The 22,798-nt window shown below is 38.1% G+C and overlaps 1 protein-coding gene across 1 annotated transcript in view; it reads left to right on the plus strand.

The window, feature by feature from the left end:
* nell2a (neural EGFL like 2a) overlaps window positions 1-22,798 on the plus strand; it is a 187,781-nt gene that overhangs the window by 44,840 nt on the left and 120,143 nt on the right. The window contains exons 9-12 of the mRNA XM_088340362.1: window positions 7,214-7,316; window positions 10,245-10,336; window positions 16,699-16,804; window positions 20,452-20,580. Coding sequence (XP_088196488.1) covers window positions 7,214-7,316; window positions 10,245-10,336; window positions 16,699-16,804; window positions 20,452-20,580 — 430 coding nt within the window. The remainder of the gene's footprint in view (window positions 1-7,213; window positions 7,317-10,244; window positions 10,337-16,698; window positions 16,805-20,451; window positions 20,581-22,798) is intronic.

Below are 22,798 nucleotides of genomic sequence, written 5' to 3' on the forward strand. Positions count from 1 at the left end.
AATCCCGATGAAGTTAATAGAGCTCAAAAATACCTCTTAAGTGTATTCTTCTTCCATAGTGGTTTTGACATGAAAAGTAATTAAGTATGAATAATAATTAAATCAGGCCTCAACAACTAATTTAAAGACTTTGTAGTTCAATGTGATGGTAAAGCATCGTTTCCTCTGAGTAAACTAAATTGGTTCAATTCATTATGTAATTAATTGAGGGCAGCTTGTATTTAACCTTATGAACATTTCACGGCCATCACACCTTTTTCTAGATTAGTTTACAAGGTTACCTGGCAAAATATATCTATTTTATGCACTGCTTATCCTCAGTAGTGTCGCGGGGGTGCTGGAGCCCATCTAGTTATCTTCAGGCAGTGGGCAGAGGACACCCTGAATTGGTTGCCAGCCAGTCGCAGGGCACACAGAGACAGGCAGCTCACTCGCTCATTTACACCTAGGGACAATTTAGACCGGTCAATTAAACTGACATGCATGTTTTTGGAATGTGGAAGGAAACCGGAATGGCCGCAGGAAACCCACGCAAGCACGAGGAGAACATGCAAACTCCACACAGGAAGATTTTATCCCATGATCTCAGAACTGTGCTGCACATGCGCTAACCACTGCGCTGCCTGGCAAAATATATAAACAATTGAATTCTGTTTCTAGAGAAGGACATTTAAAAGTAATTTTTAAAGTTATTTTGGGGATATTTTACCCTGGGTCTGTTGTAAAATTAAAGAGAAAATATTTAAATGACAGGATTACCTTATCAAGCAATTGGTAAATGTTTTTTGCCTATTTTAATAAGTAATGTAGAGAATATAAAAATGTTGAAAATTAAGCAAAAATATCTGCCATTTGATTGTTTTAAGGAAATATTTTATGATTTTACTAAACTATTTTACCAAAAAATATCTTTAAATTGGAAGCAATAACTTTAAACTTAACCAAAAATGGGTACGATTTTTTTTTTTTTTGCTGTGAAAAAACTCAATACATACTTTATCTTTGGTAGTTGATATTTTTGTATTTTTTATGAAATAATACCATTATTCACAGTCCATCCATTATCTGCACCGTTTAGGGTCGCTGGGTGCTGGAGCCCATCCCAGCTATCTACTGGCAGTGGGCAGGGGACACTCTGAACTGGTGTCCAGTCACAGGGCACACAGAGACAGACAACTCACTCGCCCGTTAGCACCTAGGGATAATTTGGACTGGCCAATTAATCTGACATGCATGTTTTTGGAATGTGGGAGGAAACCGAAGTGCCTGGAGGAAAACCACACAAGCACAGGGAGAACGTGCAAACTCCACACAGGAGGTTCGATCTCATGACCTCAGAACTGTGCCGCACATGCGCTAACCACTGTGCCGCCGTGCTGCCTTATTCACAGTGTTCAACATATGAACACTGTAAAAATTAACTCATTTCTATTAGCAGAATATTTTGCTTTTTTAAAGTACATTTTTCTTCTTGTAAAATAAGAAAAATCATCCTTTAAATGAGAGAAAATATGTGATCAACCACGTGAAAGATTATTTTCCTCATTTTGTTTAATTATTTCTACCAAGATTAAACAAAATAATCTCAATAAGCATAACAATAAACCCGGTTCTAGGTAAGTACATTTATCTTATTCTAAGTATATACGTGTATATTATTATTTTAGTGAAATAAATGTCAAAAACAGTAGACAGTGTCATTTATTAAAAATAACATGATTGATTTAAATAATGAGGAAAGAAAATACATAAAATATCAAATAAACATGCATTTTTTTCAAATACTGGTAGGTCAAGAAATTACAATTTTTTACATAATATGAGCCTCACCTAAAAGAGCTGAAATATTTGTCTGCTATCTTGCTGCTACTGGTAACCCAAAACCTCAAAAAGGCTAAACAACAAAATGGGAAATAAAAGTGTGCATTTCTGTCACTTTATTTTATATTTTTCCTTGTGTTTTTAGCAATTGTTTTTTCGGAGGTGCTACACCATACCAAGGTATAAACTGTAGTGTTGAAATACAGGGTCTGTACAGATGCTTGAAATCCTTGGGAATGCTTGAATTTTAATATTGTGTTTTCGGGGATTGGAAAGTGCGTGGTGTCTAGGTGAAATGCTTGTAAATGCTTGACATTTTTGCCATGTTTCTCAACAAGTCTGATTAGAAATGATACTGACACTGTTCTCTGGTGGCTTTGCTTTGCCGTTGCATTTATTCTTTCCTTGTGATTAACGGCAGCTAACATTAGTTTGTATGGCATTGTCTAATAAAGCGCCTATGTCTCGTATGGGTTACGCTCAAGAAGACAGGTGCATGCTAGACCTAAACAGGGCACCATGAAATGTGTTTTAGCGCAAGATTTATGTATGAATTATGTACATTTACTATGGGCCATGCAAATGAGGAAGGTAGCGTTTCCCTTTGGTAAATTGTAACGGTAAGAACAGCATTTTTACCACCTGTATGAAGAGAGATTTGTCCTAAAATAAAAATAAAATAAGGATTTACTCAAAATCTAAAAAATCAGATGTGGCATTGCAAAATACATTGATTAACACTTGCTTTTTTCTTTTACTCGTACTTGAGAAATGAGAATATTGGCTTTGAAAGTGGGCAGCACGGCAGCGGAGTGGTTAGCGCGTGTGCGGCACAGTTCCGAGATCATAGGATCAAACCAAACATTGGAGTTTGCATGTTCTCCCCGTGTCTGCGTGGGTTTCCTCTGGGCACTCGGGTTTCCTCCCACATTCCATGCAAGTCAGGTTAATTGGACGATTCAAATTGTCCCTAGGTGTGAATGAGCGAATGAGTTGTCTGTCTCTGTGTGTCCTTCGACCGGTTGGCAACCATGTCAGGGTGTCCCCTGCCCGCTGCCTGAAGGTAACTGGGATGGGATCCAGCACCTCCCGCAACCCTACTGAGGATAAGCAGTCCAGATAATGGATGGATGGCTTTAAAAGTCCATAAAATGTGCTTGATTTGGCCATGAAAGAGGTGTTCGAACCCTGGAAAAAAGACAAACTGTCTCTTTAAATTAAGCGCATTTTCTGCCAATAGGGTAAGATTTTATCTTCAGTGAAAAAAATCAATATACATTTCTTTTAATTTTATTCAATAAACCCATCGCCTCATGCTCTGATTATTGAAGCAAAACTAGCCACACTCCAGCAGCTCTTGTGTTTTGCTCCGGCGGGTTAGGGGCGTGCATCGTCATATTGCCTTTTATTGTATTTTCTTATCGCGACCGCATTTCATCCGCGGCCAGTTGCCCTAGCTACCCTGGCCGAGATGCTGCACTGCAAACCTCTGCAGCTTCGCTAGATTGGACGCATCAACCACAGCACTTAGCGCCGCCCCAGCCTTCTCCGGGGTCTACTTTGCGCCACGGCAAGTGTGAATAATTGCCAAAAAAGATAATTGTAAACAGTTTGTCGATATGCTGCTCGTAGCACATCAGGAAACATTTCACCCCTTGTCAGTCTTCTCGGCTTTGGAGGATGACACAAAATCACCGAGCTGTCTCTAAAGGAGGATATCATACATCTTTACACACCGCTCACATAATTGCTCCTGACAGACGTAATCATCATTAGCGATTCGTTTCCCTTCTCAGCCAATGGGAATGCTCAATTCTGCAGGAGCAGTTGCGCCTGTCCACAATTAGGGAATTAGCTAGGGATATGTTCTTTACTGGCTGCACGGCAATTAGATTTGACCTTTTCAAATGCAAAGGTTATGCAAGAACATGTTATCAATTACGGGAAGTCAGTTTATGGATGTTGCCGGAGAGGCCATGCTAATTACGAGCCCAGTCAGAATAACAGGTAGCATTTAATTTCATTCGGCATGCCAGTGATGCTTTAACTCTAAACTGTGGGAGGAAATCCTTACTTACTTCATATTTAAAGGTGGAGTGCCTAGTTTGAGTTGTCCTTAAAAAGTTTAAACTTCAATACTTTCTCTATTATGTATGTATTAACAAAGTCAAGTCAAGTAATGTTTATTAGTATAGCCCTTTATCACAAGAAGTCTCAAAGGGCTGCACAGACCACAGATTAATGTAAACCACAGACTATTGTTACACCGTCCCCTGATCTAAAACCTACTTGAGGGCAAAGAAAAACTGAAAAACCTCAACATGAGGAAGATGAAGAAACCTTGAGAAGGGACCGCACATGAGGTAATCCCCCTTCCAGGATGACCAGGCTGCAACGGATATTGTAATAACAATTAATACACAGACATCGTCAACAGAAAATATAGGTCATTCATAAACTATGGAATAGAAGTGTGTTTTAAGCCTAAATTTAAACAGTTCTACTGAGGTTGCAGATTGAATCTCAGGGGGAAGAGCATTCCACAACACTGGGGCCCGAATGGAGAACGCTCTCGAACCCGAGGATCTCTTCTTGGCTCTTGGGATCACTAGGAGATCAGCATTTTCAGAGCGAAGGCTCCAGACCGAAACATAAAGGGGAATCAAATCTGAATGATATGAGGGCGCAAGTCCATGCATGAGTTTGTATACTATCAAAAGAACTTTAAAATCACATCTTAAGCTAACAGGGAGTCAATATAGGTTAGCTAAAATTGGGTAATGTGATCAAACTTTCTTGTATATTACAAACTACGGGGACTTAAAGTGACCAAACTGCACATTTGTTTTTGCTGAGGTTTTTGTTTTTTGGAGGTAACTGTATCAGAAAGATGTTATATAGTTTTACATGATAGTTCGTTTATTTTTGCTTTTTTTTAAATTTGAGAATGGTTAAAAAAAAACAACAACTTTTTTTTTATAATGAAATGTTTTTCTTAAACACTCGGAGGGGCTAAAAAATAAACACTCTCTATGCACTATGCAAATACTATGCAATTCTAAACAACAGAATACATTGCTTTTTCCATAGAACATGATGTATTGCTTCTAGTTTGAGGTAATAAAGCCATTGCTTCAGGCCAATGGGATTATTCTGAAAAGCCTAGCTAAGCAAAATCTTCAAATTGATCCTCAAACTTTGATTAAAAAATTTGTTCCTCAAAGGAATAAAAAAGTTATTACTCGTCTTGAATACGAAGGCTGAATCAATCAAAATGCAGATGACAACATCTTAATCTATTAGAATGCAATCTCTAAGACAACTCGTGTTAATTACATTTTGGGAACAATGGGTCCCCACGAGGGTAAGAACAAGCCAATAGGGAGTGGTGATGCTCATTAAAATGCATTAAAGAAAAACCTCAAAAACAGATATAACATCTCTTTAATCCTCCTCGTCTAAGAAGCTAACATATACAGTACGGACGCTTCCCGATTTACGACGATCATTTGTAAGTTGAATTTGTTCATAAGTTGCTTCAGTGCTATATTTTGTATGTTTAAGGTTTATATAAGGATGTTTAAGGCTTGTATAAGCAACCAGTATTGTTTTGTCCTGAAAAATAAACATTTTATAAAATAATATGCTCTATCAAGATGAACAAAGTTAAGTTTAACTTATTTTTGTAAGATTAGCTTCAAGAGTTAGGCGACCTCCTCCTCCGTGGTGGAAAGTGGCTGGAAAAAAGTGATCCAAACATTTTCTCAACCGCATCAAGATTTCTTATTCCACTTTCATTTCAAATGAAAGAGCTCGCCTCTTCTTGACACTTTACAGCAACCATATTGAATGGATGCGCGAGATATTAAACAATAAAAATGTTAAAGTTCTTAGCGCACTGGAGATACAGTATAGAATGTTTACACATGAACTAGGAAGAGGAAGCCGGATTTCTTCTTCGGGGTGGATGCTGGGTGACCTCTCACAGCGCCACACACAGGGAGTGGTGGAATCACTACAGTACTGTCCTGTACTCGGAAAAAGGCGTACAACACAAAATCTAACAGCAATGTCCAGATATTTTTCGACATCCCGAAAAAAAATGATCGTATCTACGATTTTGCTTTAGTCGAATGGTCTTAAGTAGGGGAGTGTCTGTATACCGAATTTTCTGGACTATAAAGCTCACCTAAACCCCAAATTGACCAGAAATTTGAACTTGCACCGTTCGCGCCCCGGCCGAGTCATTCCTAAGACTTAAAAAGTGGTCGGCGGCGCCCTCTGTTGGCTGCGGCTGCATCGGCTCGCTACAACGGGTCAGGTGCAATCGACATTTCGTTCTGTGTACATTGTTACACAGAATGACAATACAAGGAAATTATTATTATTATTATTATTATATGTGGACAAAATTGTGTTTTTACATTTTTGTCATTATTGATTAGTCGCTAAATTGTATTGATGACCACACTTGCACTACAATGGTGGCAACAGGAATCGAGCTGGATGACAATCTCATTATCACAGTATTTTTAGTCAAGGTACCTGATATGTAAAAGAAAGAGAAAACAGAAAGTTGGGTATAACATTTAGCTCAAACTAAGCATTGTAAGTGACAATGGGTTTATTTATATATTTTATGATGACCAGATTACTTCCCACTATAGCTCTCATGTCATTCAATTCAGAACGACCAAATTACTTCCCACAATGCTTTTCTCCTCATTTAGTTTAGAATCTCACGCGCTTCGTAAAGACTCTGTGTGTCGGTGATACAATACTGTATCTCAGTGGTCCCAAACCTTTTCTGTACCACGCACTGGGCCCGGCCCAATAATAACCATACTGTGACTAAAAATAGTGCGCGGTGAGTAAAAGCGAATGCCTTCCATGTCCTGCTCGTATCTCTACGGTTCTAGTGGATAGGATCTGGCTCGCTTCCGGGTTTGATTCCCGTTGCATCCACCCGGATGCAATTGTGATCAGTGATATATTCTGACTGCGCTGTTTTTTTTATTTTTTTTGAGCAACCTGAACCCTAACTGAGTTTCAATACCCTGAGCCTTATAGTCCGGTGCGCCTAGTTTATATAAAAATAAATAAAACGGAAAATGGGCAGCACGCCGGCGCGCCTTATAATCTGGTTTGCCTGATAGTACTGAAAGTACGGTAAATAAATAAAAACTGTTTTGGGGAACTCCATACTCACATAAACGGTGTTTTATAGTTATTGTATTGAGAATGTTTGTTGAAAAAGAAAGTGTTGAATCTGTGGGCTGCCTGTATGAACAATTCAAGACGTGCTTCACGAGGGGAAAGAACAGTGCAGCGAAACATGTTCTCCTCCACCAAAGCGTGGTCTTATTATGATTATTATTATATTTTTTTGCAGAACGGCACTGTGGAATGCGAGGCCATCACCTGCCCGCCTCCTCAGTGCCCGGCGGGCACGCTGCCAGCCTATGTCAAGGGCGCCTGCTGCAAAGAGTGTCAACGTGAGTGGAGCACCTCTAACACCGGCAAAACACCCGCACGCATTCCCCGCACACTCGACTGTGAGCAAAGCATTCGCTCTAGAGCAGTGGTTCTTGACTGGTGGGTCGGGACCCAGAAGTGGGTCGCAGGCAATGCTGAGAAAGGGAAAACAAAGATGTAAATAAAAAATGGTTTCTTATTCACAAAACTAATAAATAGAGTCAATGACATTCCTTCAAAGTAGATGGGGAAAATGCTCTGCAAATGCGAGTTGACACCCGCTAAAATATACCACCGAAAAATATTGCATAAGCTTGGCCAAATGCAGATTCAGAGGAGAATCATTTTCGATTTCATCCAAAATGTATTTGTGTATAATTTTACCACTGAAACTGAAAACAAATGTCAAAAAGCACAAGAGAAGAATACAACTTACTAACTTACGGAGACTCATAAATGACCAAAAAGCATATTTTTTTTCTCCTTTTTTTGCCCAGCCACTTCACATTGATAAAAAAAGAATTAAAAAAGAGAGGGATGAAACAAAATAGAAGGAAATAATAGAAGAGTAAAAAGGAAAAAGGAGGACAAAATAAAAAAAGAAAAACACAGAAGAGAAAGAAAAATGACAAAAAAACAAAGAAGAAAAACAAAAAAAAGACAAAAAGATAAAGAAAAACAAAGAAGAAAATAGATGAAAAAGACAGAAAGAGGAAAGAATGAGGCAGGGAATAAAGGAAAAAGAAGGGAAAAAAGAAAAAGGGGAAAAAGAGGGAGACTAAAAGAGAGAATTAAAAAAACAACAAGGGCTATTCAGGTTTTTGCATACCCGTAGCAGCAAGGTGGCTGGCAATGATGTCAGCTTTCTAATCAATTACTTTAAAAAGTGGATTTTGTTTTACCTAGATTTGAGTGGTGACCTGTAACTAGAGTTTATGTAATCTCCTTTTTGTCGCTACTGAAATCTTGAACTTGGCGCTGCTGCGTTGCTAAGCTACATCAGACTCGCCGTCCTGGTGCACGTTTCCGGTTTTGAATGACGTTGTTCACAGGCCAACTTTCAAACACAGATGGCCGTCTGTCACGCGGATCCTTGCCACTCATTCATAATTATGAAGGGATGACGCACACTTACACAAGTGCCTATGTTTCATCTGTCTTTAATTTTCTATTTAAAATATCTTGAGTAAATTTGGTAAGATTTCAACATGAGCCAATCTCCAAGCACTACCTTATCTTCTTTAAGGTTTTTCATCTATCTATCTGTCTGTCTGTCTGTCTGTCTGTCTGTCTGTCTATTTCTCCTTCTCGTTCTCTCCTCTCGCTCTCTCGTTCTTTCTCTCGTTCTCTGTCGTTGTCTCGTTCTTTGTCGTTTTCTCTTTCTCTCTCTTGCTCTCTCTTTCTCTCTCTCTTTCTCATTCTATTTCTCTTTCTCCTTCGGCTCTTTTTCTCTCTTTTTCTTTCTCTCTCTCTTTTTCTTTTTGTCTCTCTCTCTCTCTCTCTCTCTCTCTCTTTCTCTCCTTCTTTATTTTTCATTCTGTCTTTTTCTTTCTCTCTCTCTCTTTCTCTCTCCCTCTCTCTTTCTCTCTCTTTCTCTCTCCCTACAGTATGTCACAAAAATTGGGACACCCCGAACATTTCTTCAGATTTTTTGTTGTAGTGTTCAGTACAATAGGACTGAAGAAATATTGCTTTGACACACCTGAAGCCTGTGTAAAGCTTATATAGCTGAGTAAATGTATTTTTCCCTTTAAAAAAACTCCATCAATAACTAAAAAAATGCCATTAATAACAAAAGCCCTGGCAACAGCAATGAGTTCACCCAATGGCACTACACCCCTATATGTCCAAACAAAGCACTTCTTGTTATTTTCCCTCCAAATTACTACGTGACATGTTCTTACTAGGTCTCAGGTAAGAATAGGGAGCAGTTGTGTTCAAGTTCAAGTACACTCTGTGATACTGGTCACTAAAATTCCCAATATGGCACACCATGGCAAGGAATTCCCGGGGGTCCTTACAAAACAAATTGTGACACTTCATAAGGCTGCCCAAGATAATTGCCAACACCCTGAAGTTGAGCTGCAATACAGTGGCCAAGATCCTTCACCGTTTTAAAAAATCAGCATGCACTCACAAGAGGGCTTGCTTTGGACGTCCAAAGAAGCTGAGTGAATATGCCCAGCGTCACATCCAAATGCTATCTAGGAAAGATAGAGGCAGTAGTGCTGTCAGCATTACTGTAAGTACTCAGACCATTCACCTCATGAACTTTCACTTTAGGGTGTACTCACTTCTGTTGCAAAGGGGTTTAGTTATTGACAACTATATTTTGAGTTTTTTAAGGGTTAAAATAAAGTTACACTGCTATCATAGGTTTACACAGACTGCCTTTTATTGTGTCAAATAAATGTTTCTTTAGTATTGTTCCACTAAACATAATGATAAAATATCTGCAGAAATGTGAGGGAGTGCACTCACTTTTTTGGCTTACTGTGTCTGTCTGTCTGTCTTTCCGTCTGTCCGTCCGCCCTAGAGTGCCACGTCTAATCTCGTTGTAAACAGTGAGCACTATGTTGTAATCAATGACAATGAAGACGATTCTATTCTATTTTCACTCACTCAATCATTTAATCATTAATAATTAACTTGGTTGCCCCATTTCCTATTTAAGTGAGTCTATGCTTTTGGTAATGGTTCACTTCTAATTAGATTCCATAGTCTGAATCACAAATGTAACTATTATTGCTAAGTGAGTAAAGGTTTAAAAAAACAAATGAAAGACTCTCGGGAGGAAAATTATAGGTGACTATATATATATATATATATATATATATATATATATATATATATATATATATATATATATATATATATATATATATATATATATATATATATATATATATATATATATATATATAATGCCTCTTTGTTTTTTTTCCCAGCCGTCTGCCTGTTTGGCGGAAGAGAGCTAGTGGAAGGCGATCAGAAGGCTGTGCGTGACTCCTCAGGCAGGTGCCTGCTGTTCCAGTGCAAGGTACTTTGTTATATTTTTATCTCCTCCAGTGCGTTAGTTGCTGGAACTCTCTGCCTCCTTCTGGTTTTGTATTCATAACCCCGCCCCCTACTTTTTTTTTTTGCTAGAGCTTCAAAACTTGAGTTGCATGTATTAGTGCCAGTTGCCTCAACATGTGCCTGCCTTTTAGGAAAAAAAGTAAATGGCATCAAGGAAGTACTCCTGAAGTTGTGCATCATTGAGTCAAACCAAAAAAAAAAAAGAAAAATCATTCTTAAAATGGGACCAATTATCATATCTAATCGACAAGATATCTTGCCTATTATTTTCTGTACCTACATAAAAAAATATTTCAAATGAGCAAAACAATCTACCCAATGCTGTAAAATACAAGTTAACCTTTATTCATCTTTTTTGATTTGCTTTGAAATCAACTTATTTATTCATCCATTCATCTATCCATTATTTGCACCGCTTATCCTCAGTAGGGTCGCGGGGGTGCTGGAGCCCATCCCAGCCATCTTCCGGCAGTGGGCAGGGGACACCCTGAACTGGTTGCCAGCCAGTCTCAGGGCACACAGAGACAGACAATTCGCTAGCTCATTCACATCTAGGGACAATTTGGACCGGACAATCCACCTGACACGCATGTTTTTGGAATGTGGGAGGAAACCAGAGTGCCCGGAGGAAACCCACACAAGCACGGGACAACATGCAATCTCTGCCACACACGCGCTAACCACCGCACCGGCATGCTGCCCATTATCATGTTATACTTTTTTAAAACATAAACTTAAATGTCGGAACTACAAAAAAAAAAATTAAGATGACATTTTTAATTATATTTTAACTTTTTTTTGTTTGTAAAATTTCAAAAACACATTGAAAATTGGGAATTAATGTCAATTTAGTTTTAACTTAAATATAAACGGCATTTAAATCTTTTCTAATTTAAGCTATATATTTTATATCTTTTAAAATAATTATTAAAATCAATCCAAAGAGAGAAAAACATCAGTCGTTAATAGTAAATGATCTACCCGTCAAACAAGTTAATTCTTCTTGAAATCAATCAAAATGTATCTTTTTTTTTTTACCAGTAATCGTCACACCTTTTTTTTTCCTATACCCCTCCAAAAAAGGACCCTATTGGCAAGATATTGCTCATTTCAAGGATAATACAAATGCTGCCCTACTTACGAACAAGATTCCAAGGTTCCAGGTGATCGTTCATACGTTGAATTTGTTCGTAAGTTCCTTCCGTACTATATTTTGTATGTTTAAGGTTTATATAAGTACGTTTAAGGCTTACATAAGTAAACTCTATTGTCTTGTATGAAAAAAATAAATATTTCATAAAATAATATGCTCTATAATGTTACAAAGCAGGGTGAGTAATAAACCATAGTACTGAAAAACAAAGCTACACATTAGGCATTGACATTCTGTGGTCTGTGAAGCCCTTTGAGACTCAGTGTGATTGAGGGCGTCACAAATAAACATGACTTAACTTGACTATAAGGATAAATAAAGTCAAGTTTAACTTACTTTTGGAAGAGTTAGGCGACTTCCTCCTCCGTGGTGAAAAATGGACGAAAAAAATAGCGGGCCAACGATTTTCTCAACCGCATCAAGCTTTCTTATTCCACTTTAATTTCCAAAGAAACGGCTCGCTTCTTCCTTACACGTTGAATGGATGCACGAGATATTAAACAATACAAATGTCAAAGTTCTTAGCGCGCTGGAGATAAAGTACAGTATGTTTACACAAGAACAAGAAAGAAGAAGCGGATTTCTTCTTTATGGTGGATGCAGGGTGACCTCTTACAGCGCCACACGCTGGTAGCGCCAAAAGAAGCATTACAGTTATGTCATGTACTCGGAAAAAATTGCACACAATGCAAAATAACTTACAGCAATGTCCAGATATTTTTCGACATCCCGAAAAAAAAGTTCTACCATTTTACATTAGTGTAATGGTCGTAACCAGAGGAGCGTCTGTACTTCTTATCTTAAAATGTGTTATCCTGTTTTTCCATTTAAATAACAACATATAAGTTTAAGATAATCAAGCTTTCCTTATTTACCGTTGGGTTGCACAAGTACTTTTGAAAAATCTAATATAGTTAGATAATAATTCTTAAAATATGCAAATAAGGTCATTTTACTAACTCTAAGGACGATTTTTCTTTTTCGAAACAAATTAGAATAAGGAAAAGAGACCTAAAACAAGCAAACTTTTCTGCCAACAAGTTAAGAATTTTCTCTTTGCAGTTTCAGTCCATCGTTATCGTAAATAGTGAAAGTTTACCGCCTATCAAAAGTGAACGCTTGATTTTTCATTGCATTGATTCTTACCTCTCATCTCGGTCTTTTGTGTCTCATAGTAATTGGCACAATCCCGCTAATTGACTCGCGGAAGAAAAAGTTGAAACACGGCCGTCATTGTTACCCGCCTTTCCAAAGTTATATTCATTTTGCGCTTTTACCTCGACAAATTAACTTCTTCAATTTACTCTGGCGGTGAAATCAATCACAAAAATAAGTCTAATTAGTAGCTTTAAGTCGTTTTGTTTCAACTCGGTCGTATCGATGAGTGACCCCTTACAAAGCTCCGAAAGCTGCCTGAACTCAGTCCTCCCCGCGGGTACCTCGGCCATCTGTGGCCTGCAGACCCAAGAAACAAAGATGAGGAGAACTGTCACTCTTCCTTCTGCTGCCGGCGTCCCCTGACATATGCTCGTCATGCCTTTCGTCTCCTCCCCTGCCTGGAGACTGCACGGTGGGGCGCAGGAATGAACTCGACTTAGCAAAATTTCCAAACCAGTGGTTCTCAACTGGTTTGACTTGAGGATCCACCATTCCACCCTAATGACAAGAAGCTACCCAAACAATAAACATTTCCACTTCTCAACTTTATTTAATGACATTTTGCAGTTTAAAGCTGAGATGGTAGAATATATATTCACCTCTTTTTTAAAAACAAACAAAATTACCCCCAAAACCATAATGACTTCAAGTACGGTATATAATTGCATATAAGCTTACGTCACATTTAAGTGACCCACCTTAAGTGCTTTTAAATAGCCACATACGAAAATACCTGAAAATGCCTATTTAATCATGTAGTTAATAAAGATTAATACATTGATAAAAAGCTAAAAATATAACGCTTTTAAACCATTTACTGTATAGGGGCTTTTTAAACTTTAATTTTGAAAATCGTTAGGATTGAAACAAATTGTTCTTTACTGCAATCAGTAAACTAATTTGCCTCTTGGTATTGCTTGTGCTCCACCATAAATCTGTTTTTCTCTGAAGGATGCTAGAATTTCCCACACTGATAAAAATTAAATTACGTTATTACTTGAGTTCTTTTGAGTTCTGAGATGAATTCAAATCCCAAGAAAATGTAATCAAATCCCCAAAAAGATACAAAAATAAAGTTTTACCCGAGCTCGTCTAAGATACTTACAAATGATCTGACTAAGGCTACGATCATGACGTTAAAACAGGATACAGCGGCAGAGAGTAACAAACTTTCAAATTCCCCCTTACTATATTTTTGCTGTTTTTTATAGTGAAATGAGAAAAAAAATATCCTTTCACTTAGCATTTTCTTCTGTTGCAGATGGTAGATAGTTTCAAATATTCTTCTTTCTAATTTTGGTCGAAAACATTTCAAAATGAGACAAATTATCTACCCCCTGCTAGATATACAGTATCCTATTTTAAGGAGCCAACTATTATTCAAAGTGAACAAAGATATACTGCCAGAGAACATACAAAATGTATCCACACGAAAAGAAGGAATCTATAACTTGAGGGGCTGTAGTAACTTTAAAATCCAACCGGTGAGAACTACCAGGAAAAGTATGTGTGTCTGTAAGGGAGTTAAACTTTTGAACAAATTCCAGGATGAGCTCAAACAATGTCCAAGTATTCATGATGATGATAACGAAGAGACTGTGTATCCACAGAGCCAATGTAAATATATATATTCGAGAGTTGTTAGTTGCAAATACACAGAAGAACTAACTGTGGGACACAATTATTAATGAAGTCAAAGGGGTACCATTTAATAAGCATATGCTTCTTCCTACTACCTTTCGAACAAGTAAGATAACATTTTATGTGTTATCTTTTGTTTTCTTTTTCGATTTGTATTGTTTTTGTTTTGTCATGAACGAAATAAAAGTTTTATTAATCCAAGGAGAATTTTCCTTTTTTTCTTTTTAGAAACCACTTATTTTAACATTAGAAAAATCGTACCTCACATAAGCACAGTTTTCTGCCAAAGGGGGGTATTTTTTCGTTATTGTTGCAGTGTACGCGATCCAATACATTTATGGCATCAGTTCGAATACTCCTCGACCAATAGGGAGCAGTATTGAAGAAACTGTTTGGAACCAGTTTTGCAATGCGGTATTTTTTTTTTTCATAGTTACAGTTCAGGTCAGCAGTAGCCATTCACTTTCTGTAATGGTGCCCTCAAGCCGGTTGTTTATCAGAGCTGCTCTGGAATGTCTTTAAAATAATAGACCTCTATTACAGGGTACAGGCAACGTTTTGAGTACTGTGACCTCGGTTATACTGCGGGTCAGTTTTGCTCTCGCTCCACCATGTATTGTAGATCATTTTGTGGAATGTATGCTATATCTCAATGTTTTGTGAATCCCTGGGTAACAGAGATTTTAAGTGTAGTTATGTAGCAATAATCGCAAAGGTTTATTGCAAAAAAATGACTTTTTGATCAGGTTCAACTAAATGGCGTTACGCTTTTGTTTCAATCTGTTTTTGATACTTTTTTTTGTTCTAATATCCTAAGTGCAAAACTATATAGCACACCTGTTCATAAGCCGCACCCAGTACATTTTTTACATACATAAGCCGCACCTGACTATGTGTCGCACGTGCCTACATTAAATCACGAGATATTTACAAAGAAAAATGCTACACAGAAAGAGTTTTAACAATATACGGTACCTTAACTCTAAATTTTCCGCCAGCCCACTGGTGGACCGCTGGACTTTTGGGAAACAAATACGTGTCTGTATAATGTCACCAGTCACTGAAATACGCCTGTCCATTCATCATTGGAAAGCTTAAACTCTTGGGATTCAACATATGTATTTAAGATATACCCATTAGAGCGACATCACGATCAGTCTAAAACAAGATACCCGAAAAATATAAAGCTGGCGTAATTTCCCAATACTTCTCTTGGTCGTCTCTAACTTCTTTGAATGTCTGCAAAAACGTCTTTGTCACATCAAGGACAATCCATAGAATCCAACTGTGTAAAACATTTACTCCAGAGCAGATAAATAGAAATCTACCATATTGATTCAAAATACAAGTTAAAATGTCTTAAAATGTCGTAAAATTATTAAAATTTTGCGTAAAATACACTGTAATTTCTGCGAATTGGATAGATTTAAATTTTATTGGCCAGTCAGCTATAAAAATATTTGCTAATGATTACACTAAACCTCAACATTAGCGACTAGACTATTACAATCAAGCTAACTTATGATAGTTATCCTAATACTTGAGCTAGCAGCAAATATAATAGAAAGATACTGAAATTATTTACATTATTTAAAGTATTTTTAGCTTCAACATTACTTTTTTGTGCTAGATTTGAAAAATGGGGCAGCACGGCGGCGCAGTGGTTAGCACGTGTCTGGCACAGTTCTGAATTCATGAGATCGAACCTCCTGTGTGGAGTTTACGTGTTCTCCCCGTGCTTGTGTGGGTTGCCTCCCACATTCCAAAAACATGCATGTCAGGTGAATTGGCCAGTCCAAATTGTCCCTAGGCGTGAATGAGCGAGCGAGTTGTCTGTGTCTCTGTGCCCTGCGACTGGCTGGCAACCAGTTCAGGATGTCCCCTGCCCACTGCCCGAAGATAGCTGGGATGGGCTCCAGCACCCCCACGACCCTACTGAGGATAAGCGGCGCAGATAATGGATGGATGGATTTGAAAATGTTTCTGCCGTTGAAGTAATAGATAACATCAGCACTAACATCATTACCTCGAGTTATTCTGGAGCTGTCCCGGATGCAGCTAGTTGATGAAGAAAACATATTTTAAAAATTCTAATGCACTATAGCTCTCACCACAACTCCACCACTAGAATTATTCATGTGGCTGAATCGTTGCCGCATAATCAAGCATGATGCGAAACACCAAAGAAGAACTATTTCATGTCCTCAGCAGAAGTTCACTTAAAAACCACTATTGACCACTGAGTAATTGCTTTTGGAAGGATGGCAAGAGGGAAATAGAGAGAGGAAACGCATAGGATGAATAATTAGAGGCGTAATTACATCCAGGGTGAGCGAGAGGAAGTATCTCATGTGCCCCTTTCGTCCTCACAGGACAGAACGATGCATCGAGTGGTCCCCAGCGAGCCCTGTCCCGAACTCCGCTGTCCTGAGTCTGAGCAGCTCACCTTGACTGACAGATGCTGCAACGTCTGTCGAGGTAAGCATAAGGGAATTTTCTTGTATATCGACGCCAGCCCCCTTCATTAGTGTCAGTGCTGATATTTACATTGATTAACATACATATTTCAACTTTTGGGGGATTCACGCCAGTCGCTTCTGTTTGTTGCCGTCGCAAACACATTCGCCAGCGCGGCAATTAAGCCAATCAAACGGTTTATTTGGAGCGCCTTTGTGAGTACTGTGAGTGGGTGGTAATCCTTTGAAGGTGAGAATGAAAGTTCAGGGTGGTATAGATAATGCGTTTCTAAACAAAGAAAAAGAAAAAAAGATTCCAGCAGCTTAATTAGTAAAGAAAAAGGGGAGTTTTTATTCTTTCTTTTTGATCCAGGGAAAAAAATCCATTTAACATACAGTATATTCTCAGTTGTATACAGAGACTTCGTGATTTTGCGCTTCGGTTATCGCTGGTTCACTGCTTTGCGGATTTTTAATTGAATTGTCTTTATTGTCATTGATATCAACACACTGTTCATTGTGGTCAAAGAGAGCACACAGCAAGTGCTGCAACAAACAGATTGTGCTTGCTTGTATTAGGTGATTGTCTGCGTGATAAGCTAGTGTATGCTGTGGGCATGCGCAGCTAACGTCCCGGGATCAAAATAAATTGGGAAGGATGGCACTTGCTAGCTTTAAGCCGCTCTTTACATTGAAAAATCTATTAAATCAGACTTTGGGAAATGTCTGTGTATGCAGAGAAATGCTGATCACCTGCGCGTGCTGCGTGGATTATCATTGGTTTGGTGAAGTGACTGAGGTGGCCTTTGGGAGGCAATGGCGAGGCTGCCGGTTGGTTGTACTGCTAAGGCTGGGCTAACAACTCTCTTAAGCCCCCCTGGCAAAATTGTATTTGACCAATATCAGATCCATTAAACATGAAACTGATGACCTGGAGCTTCAACTCCTGGGAAACGGCTACGTTCAAGACTCAAGTATTTTAAACGTTGCGAAGACACCCGATGCTAGCGCGCAGCTAGTTGTTATTTTCTTACAGTTGTATACTCTTTGTTGGTAATGACTTCATCTCAAGGAAAGTTTGACCCTTGGGTGCTTAAATAATGGTGCAAAGCTACTTCGTGGTTTTTGCGGGTGGTTCTGGTCCCCATTAACTGCGAAAACCAAGGGATCTCTGTATATTCGGTTACTAATAGCCTTTTAGATGCTCACAAGTCCAAAAAGCCTCAGCCTGTTTGGCCTCTTCCTGTCTTTGCAAAATATGTTCTAGAATGCGTGCAGGTGTTCACCCAGTTGAATTCAGCACATTGGTGGTTTCATCATATTGCCGATTCAGCCCATTAGTGGTTTCATCATATTGCCGATTCAGCCCATTAGTGGTTTCATCATATTGCCGGTTAAACGACAGTTTAAGCAATCTTGAGAAACAGATGAGAGTGTATAAGTGCAAAAGCCACTTCAAGCTTGTGCGTCCATTGTCTTTATTGTTTTGGATTAAACAAGCCCTAGGAAAAGGGCCTGGTGATCTGGCTTTATTTGCCATTGCTCTGTTTTTATCCATATTTGTCCATCAATTCCCTTACATTTGTGAAGCCAGTTTACCTTTAAAGCCCTGGCGTGTAATATTTGACCATTAGATGGCACTCTATTGTCTAATGTGAATGAAAACCAGTACCACAGACGACAATGTAGCAGCAAGCTGCTAAACAAACATGGCGGTGACTTGTAGGTAGGGATTCCACAATGTAAAAGAAATACATGTACAATGTTATTGACCTATGATTGAACATTAACATTAGTATGATCGTTTATGTACTTTTGCTAGGATTAAAAACAATGCTTTTTTGTTACTAAATGATTTTTTGTACCACTAGGAGGCACTAAATTTTGCACCCTGTCCCTTTTAATGAATGGTTGGAACTCTTTGTGTGAAGCACTAATGTTCTTACTATTAATAATTCTGTTGACAAAAACATCTTCATCAACCTATGTTTTTCAACTTATGAAAACAAGGCAAAGTAAACAATAACAACGACTAAAAAGTTTGCGTCCTGAATAAATATGGAGTCAAGTCATGTTTATTTGTATAGCCCTTAATCACAAAGAGTCTCAAAGGGCTGCACAGATTATTGCAAACAACATCCCCTGATCTAAAACCTACATGAGGGCAAGGACAAATTCAACATGAGGAAAATGAAGAAACCTTGAGAAGGAAATGCACATTTCAAATAAAATAAGAAAAATAATCCTTAGAAAAATAATAAACTAAACGAAAATTGAGTTCACCTATAGACCGCAAATAAAAATCTAAGGACATTCAAGATCACAAATAAAAACAAAAATTTTATGGTTTAATCAAATACTTAAAATAAAATAAAAATACCAGCCCCCCAAAAAATCCTTATTTTACGTTTAATGTCTAGTTGTTTATATTTATACTTTTAAATACTTAATTATTTAATACATTTTCTTCGTTAAGTTCGAAAAATAATAGTTAAAATAAGAAAAGCTGTCTTCTTTGTAAGATATATTGCCAATTTTAAGAATTCCAATTTCATATTTATGTCCAAACAATTAAAATGAGGAAAATGTTTTATATATATACAGTATATATATATATATATCTATATATATATATATATATATATATATATATATATATATATATATATATATATATATATATATATGTATGTATATATATATATATGTATGTATATATATACGTCGCTACTTCGCAGATTTTCACTTTTCGCGGGTGGTTTTGGTCCCCATTAACCGCGATAACCGAGGGATTACTGTGTACAGTAAGACCTCGCTTATTGTTTTTAACTATTATTTTTTAGACCAGGTTAATGGGGACCAAAACCACCCGCTAAAAGTGAGAATCTGCGAAGTAGCGACGCCCCTTCAAAAAAAACAAAAAAACAATCTCATCTCATCTCATTATCTGCACCGCTTATCCCTATTAGGGTGACGCTGCGTCCGCCGAACTCGCTCCGTCGCGCAGCCCGGGAGTGACCTCCGCCGACAATACCAACTAATGCTGCAATTCTAACAGCGAAATCTGAACTTTTACTCAATACCAGTGAAAGCTTGTTCAAGAAGATTCTATTTTTTAATCATAATACCAAACCAGTAAGTGACTGCAGCCAGACGGCAAAACCATGCTTGTACCGCATATACTTATCGCTGAATGGCTCAAAAGCTCAATGAGATGCTGTCACTTAACCGAGCCCTCTAAATATTGACTTTTTTGTCGACTAAATAGTTTTCCTGCTTTGCTGTCTTAAACAAACCTCCATCCATCTGTTTCATGTGCTGTCACAGGTGTCCGAAAAAATGCTTGAAAGGAAAAAAACATCCCATTTCTGGTTTCTTGATGAACACAAATGAAGACATTAGAGCGGATTGACTAAATTGTTGACCTTTTCGTCGGATCCTCATTGTTCGCCCTCTACGCTTGATTTCCCGACAGTATAAATCTTCGATGGCATCAAGCACCAGGCTAGACGCTTTCTGCCGGGAGCCTGGTTTTATTCCCTCTCAGATCAATGTCAGCGAGCAAAATAGGAAATCATTCTAATATCAGTAGTCATCTCATGCAGGCGGTGATCTGATTCACCACGTCAGTTATCGATCGTGTCTCATTCCTGTCTGTGGCCCTCGCAGGTCACGACTTCTGCTCGGAGGGCCACGGCTGCTTGGAGCACTCCGACTGCATCAACTTGGAGGCCGGGGACTGCTGCGTTTGCAAGGATGGCTTCCGACCCCTGCGAGATGATAATGCCTACTGTGAAGGTAGGACCTTTTTATTATGGAATCAAAGCGTTTTCCAGACTATTTGGCACACCCAAGAACAACCAAATAGGACAAACTTTTAAACGTGGGCTTTGTATGTGGACAGAATTGGAAATGCATTTCCTCATGCATTACTATAAACTCTAAGGTAAAATATAATGATTGATAAACTTTGGTTTCCGGTTTTTCAGTGTTTTGACTCGGACCACACCGAAGAGTGTGGGGTCTAAAAAAGTCCCCTGACGTGTGGGAGAGCTATAAAAATGAGCTAACTCTAGAAGGAAATTCAGGTAAAGTTGTTAAAGGTTTTTTTAACAACTGCAGCTGGAGAAGGAGGGGGAGGAACGGATAATTTACTCGCTCTCGGCTCGCTGGTCACACTTCCTCTGGGTCTCCCCCCATCTGCCTCAGTGTTTTATTAAAATCACAAGACATGAAAAAGTACTGGTATGAAGAGACAAAAAACAAAAGACCAATGTCCAATTTTATTTCATTTCAATGCCCACCCCCCTGGAAAAGTGCCAACACATTCAAGCAAATACAGGAAGACTGAGACAACATCAAACTGATTAGAAATACACACCTTGAATAAATACGTTTAAGCTTACTTTACAAGAGTAACGACTACACAAGAAAAGTTATGCAATGATTTCCCCAAACCATCGTGCAGAAAGATAAAATCTTCCAATCGTGTGTGACTTCTGTGATTGGTCAATAAATTTAATCGCTGACCACAATTGCATAACAATGGTGGCAATGGGGATGAAACCAGATAGCAACCGAATTCTAACCACAAGGTCGCTAGGGACATGGATAGTTGTCCACAATGGCGTAACATTGAAAGCAACGAGTATCTAATCAAGATTACGGCAGAGAAAGCACTGGTTCCCGCCCACTAGATCAGTAGGGCTATAGAAGGCACTTGAAAAGGCATTAGGTCTCCCTATCAGACAAGTTTTAGTCACAGTACATGATATGTTTGAGTAGAGAGAACATTTTCACTTTTTCTCAGCAAAGTAACAAACATTTTGCATGCATGCGGACATGTATGCATGTAAATATATATATATATATATATATATATATATATTTATTTCAGGGCAACTTAAATACTTCCCACGATGCCATTCTTTTTATTCAGTTCAGAATGACCGAATTACTTTCCGAAATGCCTTTCCTGTCATTCAGTTCAGAATCTCATGCGCTTCGTAAAGACTTTTCTAGCCGGCTGTACCACGGACCGGTTTAATGTCTGACAATATTCTTGCGGGCCGGCCATATAATAATATCACGAATTTGGTACAGCGTCAACAAATAGCAGTGGATAGGATCCGTTGCACTCCACGCTGCGTTCTGGGTTAGATCCCCCTCGCATCTAATGTTATGCAATGTCATGCAATTGTGATCAGTGATATAGTCCGACTGATCAAGTAAATGGGCAAATAAGTCACTATTTCATTAATGGTACAACCCTAGCCCCTATGGTATTTTTGATTCCATGCACCTTAATAAAAGACAACATCACTAAAGAGTATTTCATGGGGGTGCGCCTTGTAGTGCGGAAAATATGATATATCAACAGCAATAATGCTACTGCTTATGCTGATGTTGCTAAAGCATTAAGGCAGTATTTGGTTGAGACCAATATATTTTGAACGAATATATATCATGAATGCTTTAAGGGCATGTCCGATTCTAAACACCTTTAGCACTAACACAACATACAAAACTCAATTGAATCTCGACAAACCAGAATTCTGTTGTTGTTCCAAGACTGGGCTGTGAGAGTCAGTCTAATTGGAATCTATACTGTCAATGTAAAAGAAAGAAGAAGAAAGTTACCAATGCTTTTACTTGCACTACTGTTTTATACTCTGCTTACAGCGACCATGTCTTGAAAGGAGCTTTGAAATAAAATGTATTATTATTATTATTTTCATAATTATTATTTTCATAATTATTATTTTCATTATTATCATTATTATTATTATTGATGTTATGATAATTCAGTACAAAAAATTGCTATTTTAGGGTTTTTTCTAATTGGCTCTTCTGTTTGTTCTGTCTGTTATGTCATAATTACTAAATCAGTGCATCCTGAAGGACCATCATATAAAAAGTTGTTCTTTTTTTTAAATCTTTCCAATAGACTTTAAAAAAGTAGCGAAAACACAAATGTCCCATCTTAAAATATTATAAAATCCTGAAAAAGTGTACT

The sequence above is a fragment of the Urocampus carinirostris genome, chromosome 7 (assembly GCF_059441175.1).
Source record: "Urocampus carinirostris isolate Australia breed hairy pipefish chromosome 7, RoL_Ucar_1.0, whole genome shotgun sequence".
NCBI lineage: Eukaryota > Metazoa > Chordata > Actinopteri > Syngnathiformes > Syngnathidae > Urocampus > Urocampus carinirostris.